Here is a 24,681-nt window from a genome sequence, read left to right on the forward strand (position 1 = left end):
TAGGCAAAAGTAACCCCGTTTCTAAAATTTTTATTTGTGCGCAAAAGCGCATGTAGGCAATCGAGCTGTAGGCAAAAGTGATGTAGGCAAAAGGTACCGTAGGCAATCGATTTGTAGGCAAAAGCAACCATCTCGAAACTGACCAATTCTAATTGAGTATTCTTCTCATATTCTACTGTGATTGGTTAATTTTCTACGGTTCAAGACTCTACGACTGCTACGACTTCTATTGTAGACCTCACAATATTAAGGGTCCTCTACATAGAAGTCGTAGACGGTCGTGGAGTCTTAAATCGTAGGAAACCAACCAATCACAATTAAATATAAGGAAAATAATCGATTAGAATTGGTCAGTTTCCTACGACTTAAGACTCCACGACTTTCTACGACTTCTATGTATAGGACCTTATATATTCTAAAACTTGCAGGAAAAAGTTGTGTATCTTGAATAATTCAAACACTCGTGAAATATAAATACAGAATTGATGGTCTCTAAATTTCTTCGATATATATTATTTACGGGCGAAGGCCGCGAAAGGAATACAGTGCTAATGAACGGTGCGCTTGGATCGAAGCAGAAGCTCGAGTTTGCTCAACAATTAGCTGCTCGAGGCGCGCCGAGTGGAATCCACGAGTGAACGCGGTACGTTTACATTTAGCATAACGTACGTACAGATCCGTGTCTACGTCGTTCCGCGCCTTTTTTTCTTCCGCCGCGGCCGGAGAGAAAGGTCGCAGTTACGGCCGCACACAAACGAGTTTGTTGACTTCGAACTTTTCGCGGATTCACTGTATCGTAACAATTTGATCCTTGATTAAACTTTATTTTAACTTTCCAAAGCTGACGAATCTATTAATTTTTGTGTAAAAAATATTAATTTAATTTTCTCTCTCTCTTTATGTTACATTTGTAAATTTGGATTATTAAAATATACTTATAATTATAATTCTTTTTTATACAAGTTATGTCGTTTTAGTTCCTTGAAATTTATTAGTATCTTTTAATTAACACAAATTAAATTTAATTAAATAAGAGAATGCCTATATTCAAAGCCGGTCTTTGTGGTTGCATTTCTGTGTAAATTTATATACATATCTAATTTGCAAACTGCGCGCTGATATTTTTGAAACGTATTATTACGAGTAGAACCAAAGTAGTAATATTATTTATTAAATTGACAAGTAATTTATTGTTTTTTTACCGTTAAAGTAGCGAATGATATTTGTATCAATCTCTCATTTGGACTTTCGAGACTTTATCAAATATTTTTATTTTGTAACAATTTGTTATATAATGTACCGAGGATGATCAAATATTGACCGAAACGTCTACGTTTTATGATTTTAAATATATGACTTTAGCAAATTACATCTAGCGTCGTGGCTGAATGTTCCTTACTGTTTATATTGACAAGTACTTATTAATAATTTTTGATGCTAATAAGCATCTTTATAAGAATATTAATAATTAGATTTTAATGAAAATCTTAGATCTGCAAATAATTTTATTGCGAAAAATAGGCATTCTCTTTTTTAATTAGATTTATTCTTATTGGTCCATATTCGTATCAAATTAAATTATCTTACTGAATTATTTTACAGACAAATAGATAATTATAAATTGTTTGATAGACCTAGTCAGTAACTGCGTTACAGATTTTGATGTCAGCTCCATAAGATTAATAAAGAAAAATGAAGCAAAAGAATTTCTTAATTTTATCCTCTTTCTGAAGATCGGAAAAAAGGTATCCTATTTTTATTTTTGCTGCTCGTACGTCACTCCAGTGATATATGTATTTAGAAGAACGAGCGATTTTTGCGCGTAGAATGTGCCGGACGTCGGTAGCACATGGCAGGAAGTGCAATTTTGCGAAATTGCGTTTCGGTGAGACATTGCGCACCAGCACGGACGTTGTAATTCGGTTTGCATGATAGCTGTGCAAAATCTTGAAGAACGCTTATCGTAAATTCGCTAACATTTATTTGTGTGTATTTGAGCAAGACAAGATTTAAATGACATGTTAATGCTTTGCTAATCTCAATATTTCAAATACATCATACACATTTCGAGAAGCTTCAGTTGACCCTCCGGAATTAACGCCAAAATCTATAAGTTACTAACATTGATTCTGTGAGATCTATTTAACCCTTACCGTACCATCTACAATTTGGTGCCTCATCCATACCATCAAGGTCACTTTAAATCTCTTCGTTTTTTCATCTCTTCAAAATAATTTAAAAAATCTCTAAAAATTCACCAACATACTTTCAACTTTCTAGAATAAATATTGACTCTTTATTTTGGAAAATAATAAAATGTAGTATAATTTATAATTACCGAAAAACTAAAAAAAATTTGCACGAACAGGAATCGCTCGGTCACTAGTTACCCATATTAATACGGTAAGGGTTAATATATGCTGATCAAAAGGCATTAATTAATTTTGAGGAACCAAAATGACAGAATTTGTATGAAAAAGATTGAATGGTAAGTTTTAATAAAAATAATTCAAATTTGCAAATGTAATATACCTAAAGAAAATTGAATTATTTGACATTTTTGTGTAAAATGACAATTGCTACAATAATTATTCAAGCGCCTCTGTGCGTATCTTAATGAAAATAATCTAAATGAACAAAAAAAGTTGAATTGTTTGAAATTTTTGTGTAAAATGACAATTGCTACAATAATACATACAAGAATTAAGAACTAATAAATTCGAATAGAATATATCTATTTATTATTGTAATGTTATCATAAACAGTACTTTGCAGAAAAAGCTGAATTATTTTTACTCTTCAGAATTTTTCTTATCCAAACAATCACCGCATAGGGGCTCCAATAAATCACGTCAGCTCCAAAGGGATATAATTGAGTGAGTCCAATAGATCACGTCAGCTTCGGAGGGTTAAATATGAAGAAACTTGAGATGCGTGTAACACGGTCAGCTTAAATTTTCCATTCGTTACTCGCTATCGATGTGTTTTGTCGATTTGCTTTTTCGCTTTCACAAGGGACCATCTCGGTTTGGACAAGTTAGTCAACTTTTTACTGATATCAAGGATTTTCACTAACTCGTACAAACCGAGATGGTCTCTTGTCAGCATCATCGATGGAGCGTCGTGAACGATGGCGCCGATGAGGCGGACAGCTCGGTCGATCTATGCACAAGAGGCGGCGGCGGTGGCGGCGTTAAAAGCCATACTTTACTGTCTACGATCTCGTAACGATCATTCCCGTACCGTTATTCTCGGTCAAGGTTCTCGCGCCGAGATCGAATTGAAATATCCCGTTCATCAAGTCTGCGTCGAGCGCGATCAGGATCTGAGACGCGCGTGGTCCAACGACCTGGCGAGCTTCTCCTGTATTCTCTTTCGCTTGTAAACAACGACGTGATAACGTGGATATATTATATCGAGATTAATTAGCGATTAGTGTGCGCATATTTTACCAGAAATCACAGAGGCGGATCCTAATAAATTAGCCTGGAAATTAATAAAATTTACACAGCAGAAGGTTCGAGCTGGGCCTCATGGAATAATTCTCCTCGAGAAGACTTATTAATTCTCGCAGATATATATCGCGTAGAACGAAAGAAACGTGTTTCTTCTGGCACCTTCTTCTCAAACAGAACAAAAAAATCATGATGATATCAAATGACTCTAAAATGATTATTAAAAGTGATTTTTTGATCAGTCATGATTCATTTTAATGTCATTTTGACGTTATCGTGATCTGTTTGTTATGTTTGGGTTACTCTTACCAAAAATTACCCTCTTGGCGGTTCGAAATGACACTCAAATTGAGTGATAATCCTCAAGTTGGAGGTTTATTTGGAAGTTAACATTCAATCAGGTGTTATTTCGGATCGCCAAGAGTGTATTTTTTTCTATTCGATTTCAACATCCAAGTCGTTGGCTTCAGATTTCGGAGAGTCGCCTGCCTCGTGTGAGCGACGGAAATCTACCATCAGAATATTTATGCCGCTATTTTATTAACAATCCCGATGACTTTGAGAGGCGGCCGCTGCTTTTTTACACTCGTCCTGCGAGGAGATTACGTAAAACCGAGATACCTCCGATACTGTAAACGCGCGTATGCACCGTTTGAAAGCCATTTCTCCGCGCCATTTCAACGCGAGCACATGCGGTAATGTTTCGCCACCGCGTCGCGTAACAATCTCGGCTGCAACAAAGGAAATGTCCGGTGGGTGTCCCGTTTTGCACGTTTGACACGCGCGAACTCTGCGCGAGTCTCAACGCGCGTGTTACAAAGCTGCGCGAAGAAATCCACACACTTGCCGCGGGGACGCACTCGCGGAGGCGGCAAGCAGCGGCAAGTGTGAGGTCGTATGAGGTCGTACCACACGGTGGAGGGATATGAACGAGCGAATAGGTTGAGGGTCGTGAGTGGCCGTTGACCCTGCCTGTGTATGTACCTGTGTATGCCGTAGTCGGTGAGAGCGTCCGAGCGCGCCTGGACAGGCCGGAATCCGCACATTGGTAATAGCTTCTCTAGTTTACCGGCCTATCTCTCGTAAAAGAAGATATTTATGGCCCTCCCAGCCTCCGCGGCCGTGACGAAAAGGTCCTTCCGCAAGCTCTGTGGTCCAGAGTGCGCAAAGTGCACGGCTGTTAATTAAGGACTAAATTTTGTCTTCAGTTTGGACAGATTTTCAAGTGCCGAATTAATCCTTCTTTCGAACAATTTAAGTTATACTGAGAGAAATGTTTTGGTATGTATAATCGTTTATTTTGTTGATGTAACTAACAAAAACTTTCTTATTTTTTTTCATTAAAAAATTATGCTGTTTTAATAAAAATTTATTTTGACAATGCAATTTTTTAAATGAAAAAATAAGAAAGTTTTTGTTAGTTACATATCGACAAAATAAATGGTTATACGTATCAAATATTTCTCTCAGTGCAGTGTATCGAATTGTTATAAATAATCGAATAAAGGTTAAACATTGTTAATTAGATTACTTTTAGCAATTAAACCGGCTTGCATAGCATCGTAAAATAATAATAGTTGAAATTTATATAATCCTTCTTGCATCTCTGCAGCTGTGATGAAAAGGTTTTTCCACAAACTTTGATCTCGAGCGTGGGTGCGCAAGGTGCACGGCTCATTAATAACTAAATTTTGCTTCGAGTTCAGCAGAATTCCAGCGTCGCGATATCGATTCTTCTTTTGAACAACTTAGTTACTGAATTGAACAAGCTTCTTGTTGCAACAGTGAGGTAACACATTTTATTACAAAAAATAGAGTAAATGAATTTTATAAAGTTTAAAAAAAATTTTTGTCAGAATTTTTATGTGGATTGGAACACTTCAGAAATACTGAGCAAGTCTATATATTTTCTTAAAATTTTGTTGTATATTTTTTATGTATGTGACTTCTGAAATGTTCTAAAATTTCTAATTATATAGTTTTTAAAAGAATGTTAAATTTTGTTATATTTCATAAGATTTCATCGGAATAAGAAATTTTATAATATTTCAGAATTCACATATATACAAAATTTTAGAAAATATGTAGATTTCTGAAAAACGTTTTAATCTGTATAAAAAATCTGAAAAAATATCTAAGAAGTTATAAAATTATTCAAAAATTTTGAGAAATTTTAAAATCTACATATAAAGTTGATAATACTATCAGTTACTTAGAATCAATAATTACTTATTAATATAATGCAATTAACTTAATTCTCACATATAATACTTTTATATAGAAATGTGTTAAATCTGGTATGTACATTTCGAAAATTTTTACGGTATCATCAGATAGTTTAAAATTTATAAGGCCATTTTGTACTGATTTTTTAAATGACTGTAAATATAAAGTACATATAAACTTTGAAAAATTATGTAAAAAATTTTCAGAAAGGGAAGTAATAAGAAAAGTACAAATCTTATATGTTCAGATAAACTGACTGATATTAATATTTTCCTCATTGCTTTAACTTTAGAATTCATTTACTTCGTTTTTACAAAATGTCGATTAGCTCACTGTTGCAGTAAGCCCTTTAATTGAACTATCGAATAGAGATTAAACATCAATTAAGTAGCTTTGAGCAATTAAAAGCCTATATAAAATGTACCCACATTAAAAGTCTACATAAAAGTATCATAAAATTATCATTGATAAGATCACAATTCTAGAATTATTGTTCTACAGAAAGTAAAGATTGGAAGAACTGATCGCAGGTGCCACAATCTTGTTACAGTATCCATCCGCCTTGTCGTCAGAACTTCTACCAGCTGATAGGATCGCCCGTGATGAGGTGGATCGTGCGAATGTACCAGGAATCTTACCGACGAATGCGGATATTTCACCAGCGGCGAGGGATCTTCTGAAACGACTCTTACAGCCGGATCCTCGTTTGAGACTCCGAACTCTTCTTAGTCTTCAGAGGATCGCTTTTTACATGGGCTATGATATTCAAAGTTACATGCTGAAAAAGGTAATTATATAATACGCTGTAGATTATAATTTTGTCTTCTCTAATCATTCAAATAGAAAAATTTATTTGAATATCGCGGAAAATTAGACCATCTATTTTTTTATTTACGCAAAATTTGTATTTTTTTTTAAGTGTAAAACACTGAAAATTTATCATAGTGCAGGATAATTAAAATATTTAAATTATTCGGAAAAAATATCTTAGAAATTGGGTATTTTATAATATTTCAACAATGTGTTATAGATCATATTTTGTTAAAGAGATAATAAGATCTTTTTAAAGAGACAATAATGAATTTGTGTTGTTATTTTTATTTGTTATGTATAGGAATCGCCATTCCGGATTTTAGGAGTCAAAAATCGACAAGAAACGCAGCAACAAAGAATGGATTGTTTCAATAAAAAGTTTTCGAATTTTGAATCTTTTCCTGATGATATTACCACGCAAATGAGTCATCAATGATCTCAAATATATATATAATATGTATTATTCTTTAATTATATATATATATATATATATACGCACACACTTTAGGATGAAAAGCTAGCAGAATTATTTTTGATATTCATAAATAATTTCTTACACGAAACGTGATTGAATATTTAAAATATATTCAGATTTTATAATCCATTTAATTAATCTTATTATAAGACAGAATATAGGATGGGAATTTTTCAGACAGAATTAAATTAAATTTAATTTAATACATTTCTCACATATGACTGAATTAAATAATATATGGAATAAAAATATCTTATTTTTCATTAAATTTTGACAATTTTTTTGAATCCCAAAGATTTTAAAGTCAACCTATTTTTCCCCAAATAATCCCTCATTATTAGATTAAGTACTTGTCTAATTCAAATAAAATTATTGTTAAATTGAGCAATCAGTAATTTTCTTTGATTTATCATATTTTTCCATATATGTGTATGTTGTATGTGAAAATTCGATGTAGCTTGTATGTATGCAAGTACATATATATAGTATATATTAGTAATTCAAGATTGAATTATTTAAGCAACGAAGATCCAGCTTCGACCGTAATAGGCATTTTTAAATTTCTAGTATTGATTGTGTTTCTCACATATACGGTCTAAAATAAAGATATTGTTTCGGTATAGCTTATTTCGGAAGTCATTCAAGTATCTGAAAAAGGAACCGATGAATAAGTAAAGTCTTCGGCAATCGTTTGGTCTCAGTTTACAAAAGTTTTAATTTTTTAAGAATAGTTAACAGTATTTTTGTTTGTTACAGTATCTCGTCGATAATACAATAAATTGCGATAATCGTAATGCGTACAAACTAACAACGAAACAAAAATGGATCTGGATCAGAAACGCAGCGTCTTTCGAAATGAATGTGAGAACAACGTGCTGTCTTTCTCTTTTTTCTATACATATATATAAATATATACATTTATATATAAATTTATATATATATATATATAAATTCGTGAATTTCACCATTTCATCTCTTTCGCCCTCCTAGGTTCTCAGTAAGTCCGTCTTGATTCTTTCATTGGATCAGAAGGGCAGCTTCTCTCTCGAGAGTGCAATTAATTCAAATTTACCGTGTGTAATAATCAATATATATATATACATCATTATTCTTACATGTAGAGGATCTTTCGGTTTCGATATATAATACAATTTTTTTCCAAATTACGTCCCGTGCAACGCGTCAGCGGTCGATCACTGGCCGAATGTTCTGAACCGAGCGACGCTAATATCGGCGGGGGGGGGGGGGGGGGGGAAAAGATTTCGCGCGTGCGAGAACGCGTGCAGTGAATATTTCTTAAAAACAATGCGAACGTAAGTTAAATTATGCGGCGGCGACGCGAGGCGCGAATAGTTACATCGCTAGTCGTCTCGCTAGCGCAACATAATTATTCAAGCGCCTCTGTGCGCATTGCTTTTAAAAAAGAAAACGTCCTAGAGCTAACGTCACGACCTTTATCTTATCAATAATTAATTCCTCGCATCCGGACGAAACGGCGCGATAATAAAAAAGATTTAGGGAGATCATTTCATCCTCCACGGAGGCGGAGTCGCAACACCTTGCCCGTCGCACGTTTCGGAAAGTTGATTACACCATGTACGTACAATCACAACAAAAATCTGCATAAAAATCTACACTGAAAAAAGTCTGATAATAGCTACCATATTAAATACTTTGTTCAGTATATTGGTGCAATATTATATATTGCATCAATATGTAACCAAACATAATGGTAACCAAGTCTAATAATTAGAAAAATATAAGATAATATTTGGGAAAGTAAGATTAACATTCAGTTGGTTTTATTAATATTTGATGGAAATTATTTTATTAAAATTTCATACTGTTAAATTCATAATATTAATTATATCCATTTAATTAATAAATCATTATTGTTTCTACTGAATATATCGTTAATTTAACTAAATATAAAATAATGAAGTTATAGTAAATAATTTGACTCAAGAAAATGTATTAAATTTGACTGTGAAATTTAATTTATTATTTGCTAAGTGCAGACGTTGTTTACTTTGAAACTAATCATAGAAATGGATTGATTTACATTTTGACAGATAAGGAAGTTACAAATAACAAAATGTTATTTACTCAAGGATCGGGATACCATTGCTCCTTTGACATTTAACAGTGTAGTAACTGTCATCTAGACTTAATTATTATTACTAGACTTTTTTTTTTCAGTACGTCAGAATCGTACGACAAAATGCAAAATTGCGTTCCGAGTGATCGCGCCAGCGGAACTCCTCGAATGCTGCTCCTCGTCAAAGACCGCGAAGTTTCCATTCGCTGAAACGGAACGAAATATGAATTACATCTAACTGTAACTGCCTTCACCTCACGTGGCGTGGAGTCATTTTGGTAAAAATCTCTAGGCTAGTTCTTCCTACGTCGGATACTCGAAACGACGATTGATTTATTCTCTCGCGCAGACATTCCGCACCCTCGACATTTACGCGTTTTTCCTTTGGCAGATGCAAATCCGAGCAGAGGATTCGTGCGACGAGTATCCCGCGTGAAAGTATGCCACGAGCTTATTTTCGCGGTCGTGAAACCGAAGGCTCTTCAGCGTCGCGGAAATGATTGGAGAACTGGAGAACCCCCGGTTCGCACCGCCTACACTCTCCCTCATGCGTTTCTCTCCTCTCGCGCTCACTCTTAAGTTACTATGAATTACTTCCTTATTATTGTTACTGTCGTTACAATGCTTCACTATCGTAAAATGCTATGATACAAGTAGACCCCGTTCGTCTGTTTTCACGGCTCAGTTATGATTATGACAAGTTGACTTCCATCGCTTTTCTTTCGTGCTTCTTTTTACAGCCCGACTCCACTACGGTTACTGCTGTCGACATCCGCTATTCTGCAAACCGCGAGATGACTTCTTACGAGAAACGTCATGAGATTTAGGTTTTCTTAGATGGAATATTTCATTCTTTTCGTTACCCGCTGGAGCTGACGTGGACCTACTCAATTATATCCCTCCGGAGCTGACAGTGGGTTCATTGGACCCTCTATGAAGTGATTGTTTGTATAACAAAGATTCTGACGAGTAAAAATAATTCAGCTTTTTCTGTGAAATAATGTTTATCATAAAAAATACATTATTATATTTGAATTTAGTATTATTTCTTAATTCTGGTATTATTATTATAACAATTGCCATTTTACATAAAAATGTTAAACAATTCAATTTTCTTTACGTTACAGCTGCAAATTTGGATTATTTTTATTAGAAAATAAACTTACTATTTATTCTTTTTTTAAGGAATTATATCATTTTGATTCTTCTCGGAATTAATTAGTGTCTTTTAATCAACATACATTAAATATTTTACAAGCTCATTGTCAGTAACTGTGTTACAGAGATTTTGGTGTCAGTTTTGAGCAGTTAAAGGAGAAGTGTCAAAGGTTCCCGGGATTTTAAAGAATCGTTTGAAGGATATAGAAAATTAATCTCAACACGCTTTCGGATTCAGTTTTGCAGAATAAACGGTATGTCACTTATATGCATTCGTGTGAAACACGTGAGAGGAACGGTTCGGACGCGCGTCGTCGTCGAATAGGTTGCGAACGAGAGAGAGAGAGAGAGAGAGAGAGAGAGAGAGAGAGAAATGCGCTAAAACTTGGACGATAATATCATTACATTCAGATGGGATGACGATATATGATGAAGTAACTACGGGATCGATGGTTCGCGACGCGCGTTCGTGCCGTTCCGCGCCGTTGATCGGCCGATCGTCTCATTGTTCAATCGTTCGGCAATGCGATTGCAACGGAGATTCACGTTAATTTTCATCCTCTCGCCTCCGTCACGATGCGCGGCCCCGAACGCGTTCAGAGAATGTCCAACAATTGTTTTCAGTTTTGTACACAAAATACCAACTATCTGTGCTGGAAAATGCACATACTGCTTGTACGCGTCATATATATATATCTATGTATATATATATATTTATATTTATATGTATATTTATATATGTATATGGTGTATTGTTTTTTGCATTTAGAGCGCGCCGTTATCTAAAAATTAGTATTTATAAGTATTCACCGTTTACACATTGCGTAATATCGTGTAGCGTGTAGCAGTGGGCTCTCTCCTATCACGGTGTTTTACAATATGCGAATATATGTATATATATATATTTTTATATATTAATATGTACATACACAAAACCATTCATTATTAGACATATGTTTCGCATTTTATACTTCTCTTGCCTTTGCTCCACGCTCAGAGAGTGGACGCTTCGAACAGATAGGGATGTGAAACTACGTTCGAGAACGTACGTCGTTCTACGGTCAATGCAACTCTTCTCATTTGAAAATAGTTATTTATTTATTTTTTATACAAATGATTTAAAAGTGATCCATCGACAATGATGCTGAATTATTTTATTTTTTTCGTTTTTACGGTGAAAATTGCATCTCACATCTTCTTTTCTTCACGTTCGATATATTTGGTGAAGAATTCACATGAGATGTAACGCTACTCTTATTATAATTTCTTTAAAAAAGTTGAAACCTATCTTTCTCTAAAAATTTTATGAAAAGCCATCGCAATTATGCCTTTTTAATGTGAAATTTTAGTTTCGAGCAACATTTTAATATTAAATTTTAATTTCGAGTTAACATTCCTATTAAAATCTCAATGAAAAAGAAATTGACTGAGGAACATATATTTCGTTATTTATTCATATTTTTAATTTAACACGAGCGCTCAACTCTTCTCATTAGTAGTAACTTCAACGCTGAATATTCTAATGTGAAAACGGTTCAAGTTTTCTAGATTTTACTTCTAGTGCGGACACGAGACTCTTTGTGGCGTTCTCTTATGAAAATGTATGCAGGACAACGTAAAGATACATTTTCGAACGTAGCTCAGGGAAAAAGACTGTCGCAGAGACGCTCCATTCAAATATTTCGACCACTCTCTTCCTAAAATATTTATTCGTAATCCTAATCTATCATACACACACTTTCTCTCTCACTCGCTCCTATCTTTCACTCCATGCACATTATTCACACGTACTCGCGCGGGCATGCATTCATACCGACCCAGGCAATCCGGAAATGGATATATTTGTCGACTACATGGTAGCCACAGCGCTCGACCAATGGAACGAGAGAGACACTTTAATCTCCCTGCTTATTATTTTATGACGTTCCTTATGACGTGTTTCTTCGTGGTATTTCCCGAAGGTAGAGGCGTCTCATCCTTTATACCTTCGACGACCTCGAAGTTGACGAATTAATATCGAACAGCTGAGTTCACCGACGGGTTAAGAGAAAGATCGACACATTACACACCGATCCTCTCACCCCATTGGACGATCGTTAAAAACTAGGATTTCTAAACGAGGAGAGGAAAGTAGACTGTTGACCGCGACTTCGTTTTACTCACCGCTGCCGTAGATTCACCTGTCGCGTAAGATCATAGCTCGCGATCTCTTTCTTTTTTTTTTTTCTTTTGGCTTCGCTCGCGGGTTCTCCAAAACAAGGAGATGTGACGAACCTCCATCGCGTCAACGGCGACGTGAGGCAGGAGGGTCGGTTTCGCATAACTGGGGTAGGTAGGATAAAGCGGAGCGGGGATGCAAGAAGCTTCCAGAGATAAGCGTGCAAGACATCGCACATCGAGGCACGTGTCTTCTCGTCTTTTACCTACTCTTTTTTTTCCTCTTTCGTCGTTGGACTTCGTTCTTTCGATCAGCTAAAGAATCTAGATACAAATTTGCGCGCAACATGGCGATTTGTAACGCGACTACTTTTTTTTTCCTCGTTCTACTCTCTGTTGAGAACGAACTTGAACGTTTCGATACTAAAAGCCCGGTCATTACCGAGCGTCAGTTAGCGCTAATTCTGCCTAATTCAATGTTTTCTTCTTCATCAGTATTATAGACAGGACTATAACTTAGAACTACAATCCACTGTTGACTCACCAGATTGCTTTTACATGAGCAGAGTAATTATTGTTGATGCTCCGATGCGGTTAATGCGAGCATAAATTAATATGATAATAAATGGCCGTGAATTCTAGGTTTTAACGATGTATTTCTTTTATTATCTGGCCATTGAAGTATAAATGTATCTTTCAAAATACGCAGCAAACGTACGTATTTACTGTAAATGCGTTTAATTGTATCTTTTTTTAAACGAGATTTCATTACGAATTTATTCGCACTGAACGAATACGGAACAACAACCGATCTTCGCATCTGCTCTCTTAATGAATTTGTTAATATTGCCGCGAAAAGTGCGCACGCGATCGAAATTAACGAGGACTATAGAGCGTCCCTATAGCGATATTATCGATATAACAATGATAATAATACTCACTAAATGTACACGCTACCTACTCCTGTACAAAGTTTAATTGCACAATGCATTTCTGATTTCCCACGCGAAGCGTACGTCCAATTATATTAATTTTTTTTTAGATAATAATCGTAAGCGCTTGCTCCTCAAGGCAGCTCTACGAGAGAGTGATACCTGGCAGTAAAGGAAAACAGTTTTGTCGATCGAACAGTTGACCGATTGTCGTAGATACTAAATGACTGTTTTCATTCCTCGCGCGGTGTATACGAAGAGCTTAACGAACTATGCACGCAATAGTATTAGTGAAGTCCCAAGCAATGAATACTCTCTACGCGGATCGCGCGAAAATCGTGAGAACATGGAATTATCGTAAATCACATTTTCGGACGTCAGCCGAATCTTAATCATTAAAAATGAGGGGTATATCGAAAAATGATTTTGCGGAAACTCTCTGCTGTTCATTCGTCAACGTATAAAAATATTAATACTAAAACATTTTTTTTAACTAAACCGAACTCACTTTACTCGACGTTATTTACGAGATATATCGCTTGTAATGTGATGTACCTCCCGTTTGATCCTCGAATAATCGTTACAGGGTTCGAGTATTCTTTTTTTTTCGTGATATTGAGATATATCACATATCTCTATTGTTACAATAGCTCGAAACTTGAGAGACATTTACATATACAACGATGCCAGGTGACACTGATGAGCTAGCTTGATTGCAAAATGGTGTTTACATGTTTAAGGGTATGTTCACACGCGCGCTCGTAATGTCTATAGAATTACGCTCATGCTTAATTTTAAGCACGATTAATTTTCACGCGAATCTGTACATTCTCATGCATCGGTATGCATGTGACACGCGCTTCCACCGTAATCTCTTTATCGCTAAAATACATTCGTAACAGACGTGTGTCCCTCAATTCTTAAATATATTGTACAACGAAGAAAAATAATTTAAAAAATTCATAACAAGAAATATCAGTTATGAATGAGACAGGATACATAATTAAAAATGACTTTCGATCTTATTCAGCTTAAACGTGCCGGACACACATGAGCGTCTCGATAAAAAAGTCTTATTTACTATACAACGTTTTGATTTTCACAACGGCAAAGCTTTCAAGAGCTGAACCCGAAGGTAGATCTGTAGTTTTGTAAGCTTCAATGATGTCGTTTAATGCAGGAGATACTTGCGCGTAGCGTACCTACTTGAGAATTTGTCGCACAAAGTTTTAAGAATATTTCAAGATATCTTGAGAATACAAACGCCTTGACGCGTGTACTATAACGAGATCAGCGTCGAAGATACAAAGATGAAGAGTAGTTGAGTAGATGTCGGAAAGAGCGTAAACAATTGCTCGGCTAAGCACGGGTGTGAACGACCCTTATGAAAAGAAATCGGCGAGCGACCCGCCAAGTCCTCTTCGATGGGGCGGCGAGTCACCCTATCACAATCTTCGTCGACGTCATAGTGGCGTTTGTCGTTGACGTGTATAAATGACGATGATGGAAGAAGTGCCAGTAGATGATGCTTGGCGACAACGACGAACGACACGACGCAGCAACGTCAAAGAAATCACCGTCACGATCGGACGAGTATCGCGCGTTCCGGCTTTAGATCCGGAAATAACGATAGCCGATTTTCTCTTTCTTCTTCACCCAGCCTCAACACGAAGCCACCACACTGCACCTTCACGTATACCCGCACCACACTGTAGCACCTCAACACATTGCAATTGTCATGGCCTATGGAATCTGCAATTGAAAACCAAGAGCATTAGTTATGAAAACATTGTAATTCGATATGTGGTTTTGAATAGAAAGGTGACACATCTCAAAATTAGCTTTTTTGAAGAACTTTCAAAAAAATTCTAAATTGGAACAACCTTTTAATTATGATTGTGAATATATGTAATAGTCACAAAAGTTTTCATTAACATCGACAGATTTAATATTTGAGAGGGCTTCCATCAGATAATTAAACTGTATCGAGCATAATTTTGTTTTGGTAATTCAAGACAATTTCATTATACGTGCTCTAATTCAATTTTTACAAGGCTGCATATATTTCGTAGGGCACTTTAGCGAAATGCTGAGATGATGCCAAATGTGCTTTTAAAATGGTGCCGCTATAAATTCGTAGAGCATCAAGTACCTGGTGAGGTGTCGGCTGTCCTCGTGAACGGCCATCTCCGAACTCTTGAACTCGTTTAATTCCTTCCTAATAGCAGCCTTGTCCTTCGGAGTTAACCGCGTCCAAGGCTTGTCGGCTCTTCTGTCGTAATCGTGAGCCTGCGTTACCTCGATATAGTCGTTGAACCTAATAATCTGCAGAACGAAGTGGAGAAGATAAGTATATCGGTTTTTGCTTTTATAGCTTTATCGTACAGTTTGCGAGACTCTTATCAGAAAGAAAATAGCTTCTCCGTAAAATGAGATACGATAAAATATTGGCTGAACTTAAACTCGGCGATATATCTTTTTTGGTATAGCCAATCTCTATCTTTAAAAAATAGGTAACATAACAAAAATCCGCGAGGCTTTACAAAGAATCTTTTTACCTTTTTCTCCTTGAGCTCTTCAACGGTCGGTCGGAAACTCAGCTTTCGCAGCAGATAACGTTTTTTCTCTTCCTTTTGCTTCTTTTCCTCGGCAGGGCTTTGCTCTAAAAAGGAGCGAAGAAAAATTAGGATTAGATTTTAATTCGCAATTAGATTTGGCAAAGTGAAAAATATATTCAATTACAGTGTATTTTGTATTTTGAATTAAAATGTAAATAATTTTTTACTTTTAAGAAATTTTCTTTTAAATTTAGCTTTAAAAGAATATAAAAAAAATAATGTCGGAATTTTTTCTCAATCGTCGCTCATCATTAAAGGAAACGGATAGAGTGACTTACTTTTCAAAATGTTCCTCTCCTCAAGTTCCTCCTGGGTCGGCCGCATGCTCAGCCGCCTGAAATGAAAATGGCACGAGAGTCAATGCAAGTTCATCGGCCGCTTTAATCTTCCTTTACGAGTGAGAGAGATATTCGAGGGAGAAAGCGAGGCATCCGCTTTGTGCAAACAATGTGATTCACTGCGGTCGAGACCACTCGTCCTATTATTCGCGCGTAATCTTTACGAGAGACAGCTGTTATTTCAAGCTCGTTTTTACATGAGCTGGATATCAGTCAGCGACGGACTGACATCGATCAAAAAAGAAAGGGAGGAAGAAACGAATATACCAGAAATTATTATATATACGTAGTTTCATATACGTAGTTTATAATATCGAAAAATGATTTTAATAATGAATTCTTTGACAAGGGAGGAATAACAGAGAAATCAGGATTTCGAATATTAAAAGGCAAAAACATTACGAAGCTTTATCGATATTATATTTTCTGTTGATTTTACAGAGCTTTCATTAAATTACACGCGAAGACACTTTACAGTAATTATATTTTCATAATCAACTGACAGTGTGACTGTTCAATTGAAAATTTATACGATTTCCTAACTCACCAGAGGATCCCTCGAGATTCCTTAAAGTAGACTGTTAGTTAAACGTAATTTTAAATTAGACGTAGAAGATTCGTTACGACGTGCCAATTTGCAATTCTCGCCTTTAATGAAAATATAGGCAAATACGTATTCGAAATCCTCTTATCCCTGATGCAATCACGCGAACGCTATATCTAATAGACGACCGAACAAGTCTCTCACCTGATAAGCTTGGCGCCGATGGCCTCTTTCGTCTCCTGCCTCTCATTGTCTGTCTGTAGCTGAAGAATATTCCTGTTGATGAGCTCCTGTCTGTCTGGCCTAAGAGCGAGCTTCAGCGAAAGTGATTCTTTGCGTGCGATCTTGGCTGCCAAACGGCCTGTCGAGACAGAAGGTATCGAATCTACTCATTAATTCGCTATTCGAATTATTGCATCTCGATATCGTAAAATGGGGTAATTTATAATAAATCTAGTTAGGGGGGATAAGTTTTTCAAATTTCTGAAAATTATCTGAATTATATTGTATTACTCTCATTTTAACCAAAGTGATCTCTCATCATTGCAATACAATTACTTTAAAGACGATAAAATGGAAAATTTAAAATTTCAAAACATTACTTTTTATTTCTGAACATCGAGTTAACGGTATCTGATAAAAGATCTGTGCTTGAAGCATGTGCACCTATCGACGTCGAGAAATTTAGCTCGTTATTAATGTGCAGTAGATTGAAGGAAGTTGAAAACCCTGATTTAACGTATTAAATAATTCCTCCTTTTTTTCTTTTTTACATGGATTTAAATTAACATGTAAAGTCTAGAATGAATTTCGCATAGACGTTGACCGAAGTGCGCGTCGATGTTAATTAATTTCGTGTCCGATCGCACGTCACAATTGCTGATTAATTACCCTCCACGATCGACGAGCAGCTGAAGCTGCGATGCAACAGCAGCGGGGCGTGTTCGGCCGGCTCGATTGAGGCGCAGACGATCGACACCGTCGACGCGGTCCATATCGACAGCATCGTGTCATCGCTCTCACTCTACCTCTCCTACGAATGCGATTTCAGGCGTGAAAAGCGTGTTCGAAGGGACCGAAATCGTCGCTTCGACAGTATTAATTACCGTCAGCCTTCGCAATGGCCATTCTGCGTCGCGTATTTCGGGAATTACTACGCTCTCGATCACATCTTCCGAGAACAAGTCTGAAACTACGAGCGGATGTACGAATTTAGGGCTCGACAATTGATTTGAGGAAGCAATTTCACGACCGTTCACACCTACGCGATTTAATAAAAAATTAACGAGCGAAAATTACGTAGTGATAAATCCGGATGGAAGAACGACTACGGACTGAGCTACTTGCCAGCTATTTTCGGGGATTAATATAAACCACCTCCTAAGTGTTCGCTTACAGACATATACATGCCACCTGGCACGAGTATAATTAGTCTAGTCACTGAACACTGATTTAAAGTGTTGAGTAATCACGCGGATGTATCGTGAGAAAAATCAACGCAATGTTCCTGTGGACATTTAATTCAAATGGTCGCGCTAGAAGCGCCGGTCTTGACAGAGAGAGATAATTCTTTTCACACACCGATTTATATGTAGACAAATTTTTTTTTTGGCAACTTTTTAACAACAAATAATCAACAAATAAAAAGAGTAGTTAGAACTGGTTCGGCTCATTTTGTTCCGCTAACTTATGAGATGTCGAATTATCTACAGCATGTTGCACTAAATACTATGAATTACGAACAAATTTATTCAATAGAGAATAGAGTGCTAAATGCGAAAACATGAATCTTAGATTTTTTTAGGAGAGCTTACATTGATTATTCGATGGCGCATCGAAGTTTTTTCTTTCTTTTAAATTTTCTCAACTTTCGTAAATATTTGAAAGTGACCATTCGCCAAGTTTCACCCAACTTCTTTTTATTTCCACATTCCGCAAAGTTTTTCTGCCACCTGCGACTGACTTAGAGAGCTTTTTTCCTAGCAGTATCCTCGAGATTTAGAGCGGTCCGCCGCATCTATCTTTTCCGCGGAAAAAGAGAGAACGTTATCGCGAATACAGCGTGAGACTATTTATGAATTCGTTCGAAAGTCCATTCAATCGAATCACGTCGGTGAGTTTGAAACCTCATATCTCGATGGAAAATTGCATAAGCGGAGGCGTGAAATAAACATGACCCTCGCTTTCGCGTAACTGCATTCGTGACTGCGCATTTTTATCGCTATGCACACAGGCGCAACGCGATTTAAGCCTCTGGTTGCTGCGGAATTTTGATATAAATCTTTATAGTAGAGAGCATATTTATTTTTCACGAAAAACGATGCGATTGACTCTCAGCCGCGGGTCTCATCGATCGGCATGATCCGCCGCCGTACTTTTTTTTTATGATGTAACGTAGAACGTCCATTAAAATTTCAGATTTACAACTGGCGAAGCAACATAAAGTTACTATCTGCCTAATTGATTGCTCAGAGGCAAGCACGTGTTCTAAAATATTGAGGAAAAATTGATTTGCGAAATTCATTCTATGCATTCACATTGATTATCACGATGTAAAGTATGCTGCAATATTGCTCATTTATTATGTTCTCTGTTTGGTATATATTTTATGTAGTTTGTATAAACTAATTAATATCGAGTAATAATAATCAATATTTATCTCTCATTAATGATTAATTATCAATTAAGCAAGTTGTATAATAAACAATTATTTCATTCTAATTTTTAATATTTTAGTTATAATTAATAATTTCTTTACTATCTATATATGTATCATACGCAACCGCTTTCCGATGTGCAATATGACAGAATATTCAAACAAGATATGATAGTGACGATCTCATGACTCAATGAATTTTTGTATGGGATGATTATTACACGGAAAAAACAATTTTGCTAAAGTATTTAAAAAATTAGCTAGTTACAAATCTGAAAATAATTTTGTTGGACTATCAAAATAATTATACAAAATGTATCAAGCATGATGAGCAAAAAGTTTTGATATTCTGATAATCAGTTTCAGCATTCTACATACTAAAACATAATCTGGCAACAGCTACATTGACAAAAAATATTAAAATTTAATAAATATTTGTTCGAATAGTTCTAAGTAAATTAATCAATATCCAAAAATCATGTTCTAAGTAAATATTTACTTAATGAAAACATATATTTATTTAATTTGATTTAATTATCATTTTATTGAATAAATATTTCATTATCACAGATAAATATTTAGTAAATTTTACCAATCACATTATAATTAATAATCAATCGTTTGATAATAATTTATAGAAAAGTAAAATAATATTTTTAAAAAGCAAAAATAGCGTTTAGTTGGTTTTAATTACATACTAATCGAATATATTTGATTGAAATTATTTTACGCTTTAGTAACTATCATCTAGGCTTGATTATTATTATCAGACTTTTCAGTGAATTATTATCTTGATGGTTGGACAAAGTTATATTTTCAGATTTGTATCTAGTTAAATTTTTAGACACTTTAGCAAAATCGTTCTTTCCATGACAGGCAATTCGCAGGTTAAACGATTCATAAAATTGGTAACTCACTTTTCTCATCGTCGTAATCATCCCTGTAGAGAACTTGTCCGTCACCGGAGTCGCCGTCCGCATCTTCTCGGATGACGTAAGGCCTCGCGTTCTCCTTGTTCTCCAGAGTACAGGGTAGAGCGAGGCCAAATCTGACCGGTCGACTGCTGAAAGAAGCACATGCAGGATCATTAGTCCGAGTCTCCGGCGATACACAATCGCTGGTTGATGCTACGTGAACCAATGTTCTACTCTACGGTGCTACAAGAGAACGAGATGCGAATATGGGGTATATGCCGGGGTGGAGAAAAAAAAAGGGATGGAGAAATGCATAGTGACACGTCGAGAACAACGGGGGTGACGCCATGTGAAACGACATAGTCTCTCGCGCATATTTCGCTCGGCCACTCAAGTCCGGCTGTTACCATTCGACACGTTGAATGCCGCATATGTAAACTTTATTCTTTGTACACAGAAAAAACAGTTTTGCTGAAGTATCGAACAATTTAGTTAAGTACACGGAAAAAGAATAGTTTTGCTAAAGTAACTAAATTTAACTAGACACAGATCTGAAAATGATTTTATTTGGATCATAAAAATAATTATGTAGAACGTTTAAATTTTGATGACAATGTTGCTAAAAGTTTTAACATTCTAACAATCAGTTTAAACATTCTACATAATTATTTTGATCGTTCGAACAGAATTATTTTTGGATTTGTATGTAATTAAAATTTTGGATTCTTCAGTAAAACAATTCTTTGTATGTACACATCTAAAAATACTTTTGTTAATACATTAAAATAATTATGTAGAATGTTTAAGCTTTAATGACAATGCTGCTAAAAATTTTAACATTCTGACATCAGTTTGAGCATACATAATTATTTTGATTGTAGAAACAAAATTATTTTTAGATCTACATTTAATTAAAATTTTAGATTCTTTAGTAAAACTGTTCTTTCTGTGTGCAGATTTGAAAATAACTTTGTTTAGCTATTAAAATAATTATGTAGAATGCTTAAGCATTGACAACAAAGCTATAAAAAGTTTTAATATTCTAGCAACTAATTTGCAAATTATTTCGATGGTCCAAACAGAATTATTTTCAACTTTGTATCTAGAAAAAACTTTAGATTAAAATTTCTTAAAATTTTAGATCCTTTAGTTTAATCGTTCTTTTTGTATGTTCAGATTTGAAAATAATTTTGTTAGATCACTAAAATAATTATGTATAACACTTAAGCTTTGATGACAATGCTGCTAAAAATTTTAACAGTCTAACAAACAGTTTGAGCATACATAATTATTTTGATAGTCCAAATAAAATTATTTTCAGATCTGTATTTGATTATAATTTTAGATTCTTCAGCAAAACTTTTCTTTTTTTTTTTAGTACTAATTTTAAAATAATTTTGTTGGACTATTAAAATAATTATATAGAACGCTTATATATATAATAAAAGCAAGGATGTTGATGACAATGCTGCAAAAAGTTTTAACGTTCTAGCAACTAATTTGAGCGTCCTACATAATTATTTTGATGGTCCAAACAAAATTATTTTCAAATTTGCATTTAACTAAATTTTTAGATAATTCAGCAAAACCATTCTTCTTATATTTCGTACGCCACACACGATCTAAAGACGACATATTCGCGTGACGAGGAAAATTTATTGCAAAATTCCAGACCACACATGTGACGAACATGGGAAAATGGTAATTACAATAATTATGGAAATTAAGAGATCTGGCACACATTCAACGTGTTCGAAGTCGCTATTCTTGGATCGATCCGTAAGCACACTACCTTGCTGCAGCATGTTGAGAATTTTTGTACTTAAACTTTGGAAGTTATCGCGAAAGATTTTCTTCCAAGAATAGGAGGCACTAAGAAATGTTTCACAAATATTTAGCGCAAGCGCTTCTCTTGATTGTGTACGCAGTGTTCTTGAGAAGAAGTTTTTTTCCCTCCTCGTGGCAGTTTATCGCAAGAACTGTTATAATATTTGCATTTAACATTACAGTAACTTCCAAAAGTCGGGATACTTTAACCTCTTTTTGTGTTGTGCTTTTAAGGATAATTAATATTGCAAAATTATCAAAAATTTCGTAAAAGTCAAAACGTGAGGCACATCACAGTCTATGCACTTGTATCTTTATTTTAATATCTAAACTTTTAATTTATCTTTTTTCTCATACGATATGCGTGACGTCAGAAGTGAGGTGCCTCAGGTTAAATATTTTCAAAGCGTTTTCAAAAGTAAAAAGCCGGCGCGCTCAAAGCATCAAAGCTGCAATAATGTAATATGAACTAAAGCTCCGGCAGTACTAACTTTTGTTGCGTGTGCTTAAGATTCGCGATATCCATTTTAATTCAACATCAGTAAAATAATAATAATTTTTTAATAATTAATTTCCACAGACACGTGTAATTTTGGAAAATAATCGACAAGTTAATACGATATTAATTAAAAATACATATACATAATATCTCGTTCGTAAGTTTTCCATCATTTTTTGCAAAAATTGCGGCATGGTAAAGAAGTTACAGACAAGGACGTAATATGTATGATAATATCATCACACACATATGAAATCATAAATATATAATTAATATACTTTATCTATCATTACTTAGAACTGATATTTAAGGATCAGATACCTCACAAAAATAATTACACTGATTCACAGATTACTCTTTCTCAATACTTGCATAGTAATTCTATGCATTTTTAGCTGAAAAAGAATATAAAAAAATCGGGAAAGTTCCACCATTCACAGATTTTGAGAAATAAAAGACTTTGTTTTTCAAAAATCTCTAGAAATTTAAACAATATTTACATTTTTTTTTCTTTTACTTTACGGGGTAAAATTATCATTCAGATGTTGAGAAACAGAAATCTTTTAAATCAGTATAACTTTTGACATTAAATATAATGCTAATCTTAATATTTTAATATATCACTTAAAAGTGTACATGAACAATAAAAGAAGCTTCATATCATCACATTAAGTTTTACATATAAAAAGTTTTACATGTAAAAAGAATAGCTATATATTACATATATTGGAAATTTGCGTTATTATAATAAAAAAAATTCAAACAGGTTTTAAATATTGAAGGGTGACGGAATTTTCTGAAAAGCATATATATTTTTTCAATGTAAAAAATCCAACGAGGAACACTTATTATTTAATAAGAAACAATGTGGATTAAAGTTTATTGTTCAGTATTATTAGTATAGAAAGGGCTACATGCTTTTTCGTATAACAGGATACACGAAATAATTAACAATCAAAATAATCGGATAATTTTAATACCAAACATATAAATGTATCGGGAAAATCAGGGGAGATGAGAAGGGAGGAAGTTATATACTTACAGGAACGGTATAGTTAACCGCGACACTTCCTCGTCGTAATTATCCGACTTACACAAATTGCGCAAGTTACTTTGCGAACGACATCGTCGACGGATCACGAGATCGATCGATCACGTGTAAAGGAAACTAACAAACTTGTCCCGCCTCTAATGCGATATTCGACTCACGTGATGTGTCGAGCGTGATCGAATGGTGGCTGCGTGACAAGCGTAAAACGAGATTTTTCATGGGTTTCCCTAAGGTTTTCTCATGCTTAAAACGTTGGACATTGCCATGCTCACGGCGCTCACATGACTCGCGAAGGGAGTCACTGAGAGAGATAAAAGTGGAGGAGAGACTAGAACATTTTGGTTCTCTCGCGATCAACAGCGCCGTAAGACAAAGACGTAAAAAACAATATACATGATACGTATATGTACATATATGTATATATACCATCGGTTTGCAAACATGCTTAGTTAGACCAATGACCAATTACCATATTCTCATCCTAGGCCTCAACGGTGGCCTTCTGGTTAAGCATAAGAAAAATACGATGCTTTACTAATGACTGATATGTTAATGACGGGTGCACGAAGTACATTCTACGAGTACTCGCTTGAGAGAGCGTACGTTTCCCTTCAATAATTCTATCTCGCATTTCGGATTACATCATAATACTGTAATACCGCGTATGCTTAACACGTTTTGTCTGCCCAGTAGTTTTTGTATAATTTATCGTGTATGCAACAGTAGAATTTTTATTATCATAAATAATGATAAACTATTTTTTGTGTAGTATAATTAAATAAAATTTTATTCTCATGGGTACGTGAATTATGCACATTTTTACTTTGAGTTATTATCCAGCTGTTAGTCAAAATTTTAAATTGTATATAATATGGATTAAATAAATGCATGAAAAGAACGATTTTACTGAAACATCTAAA

At 35.0% G+C, this 24,681-nt stretch overlaps 2 protein-coding genes across 3 annotated transcripts in view; one reads left to right on the plus strand and one right to left on the minus strand.

Moving 5' to 3' along the window:
- The window catches only part of S6KL (ribosomal protein S6 kinase like), a 67,692-nt gene extending 60,721 nt beyond the window's left edge, over window positions 1-6,971 (plus strand). For both annotated transcript variants that reach the window (XM_018513236.1, XM_018513237.1), the window contains 2 exons: window positions 6,232-6,468; window positions 6,796-6,971. In XM_018513236.1, the coding sequence (XP_018368738.1) occupies window positions 6,232-6,468; window positions 6,796-6,930 (372 nt within the window). In that variant the 3' untranslated portion in view covers window positions 6,931-6,971. The remainder of the gene's footprint in view (window positions 1-6,231; window positions 6,469-6,795) is intronic.
- Window positions 6,972-13,130: 6,159 nt separating this feature from the next.
- The window catches only part of LOC108764839 (phosphatase and actin regulator 2), a 293,976-nt gene continuing 282,425 nt past the window's right edge, over window positions 13,131-24,681 (minus strand). Inside the window, 6 exon segments of the mRNA XM_018513234.1 lie at window positions 13,131-15,066; window positions 15,467-15,639; window positions 15,873-15,976; window positions 16,211-16,266; window positions 17,019-17,175; window positions 20,388-20,533. Coding sequence (XP_018368736.1) covers window positions 15,051-15,066; window positions 15,467-15,639; window positions 15,873-15,976; window positions 16,211-16,266; window positions 17,019-17,175; window positions 20,388-20,533 — 652 coding nt within the window. The 3' untranslated portion in view covers window positions 13,131-15,050.

The sequence above is a fragment of the Trachymyrmex cornetzi genome, unplaced genomic scaffold (assembly GCF_001594075.2).
Source record: "Trachymyrmex cornetzi isolate Tcor2-1 unplaced genomic scaffold, Tcor1.1 scaffold454, whole genome shotgun sequence".
Lineage (NCBI taxonomy): Eukaryota > Metazoa > Arthropoda > Insecta > Hymenoptera > Formicidae > Trachymyrmex > Trachymyrmex cornetzi.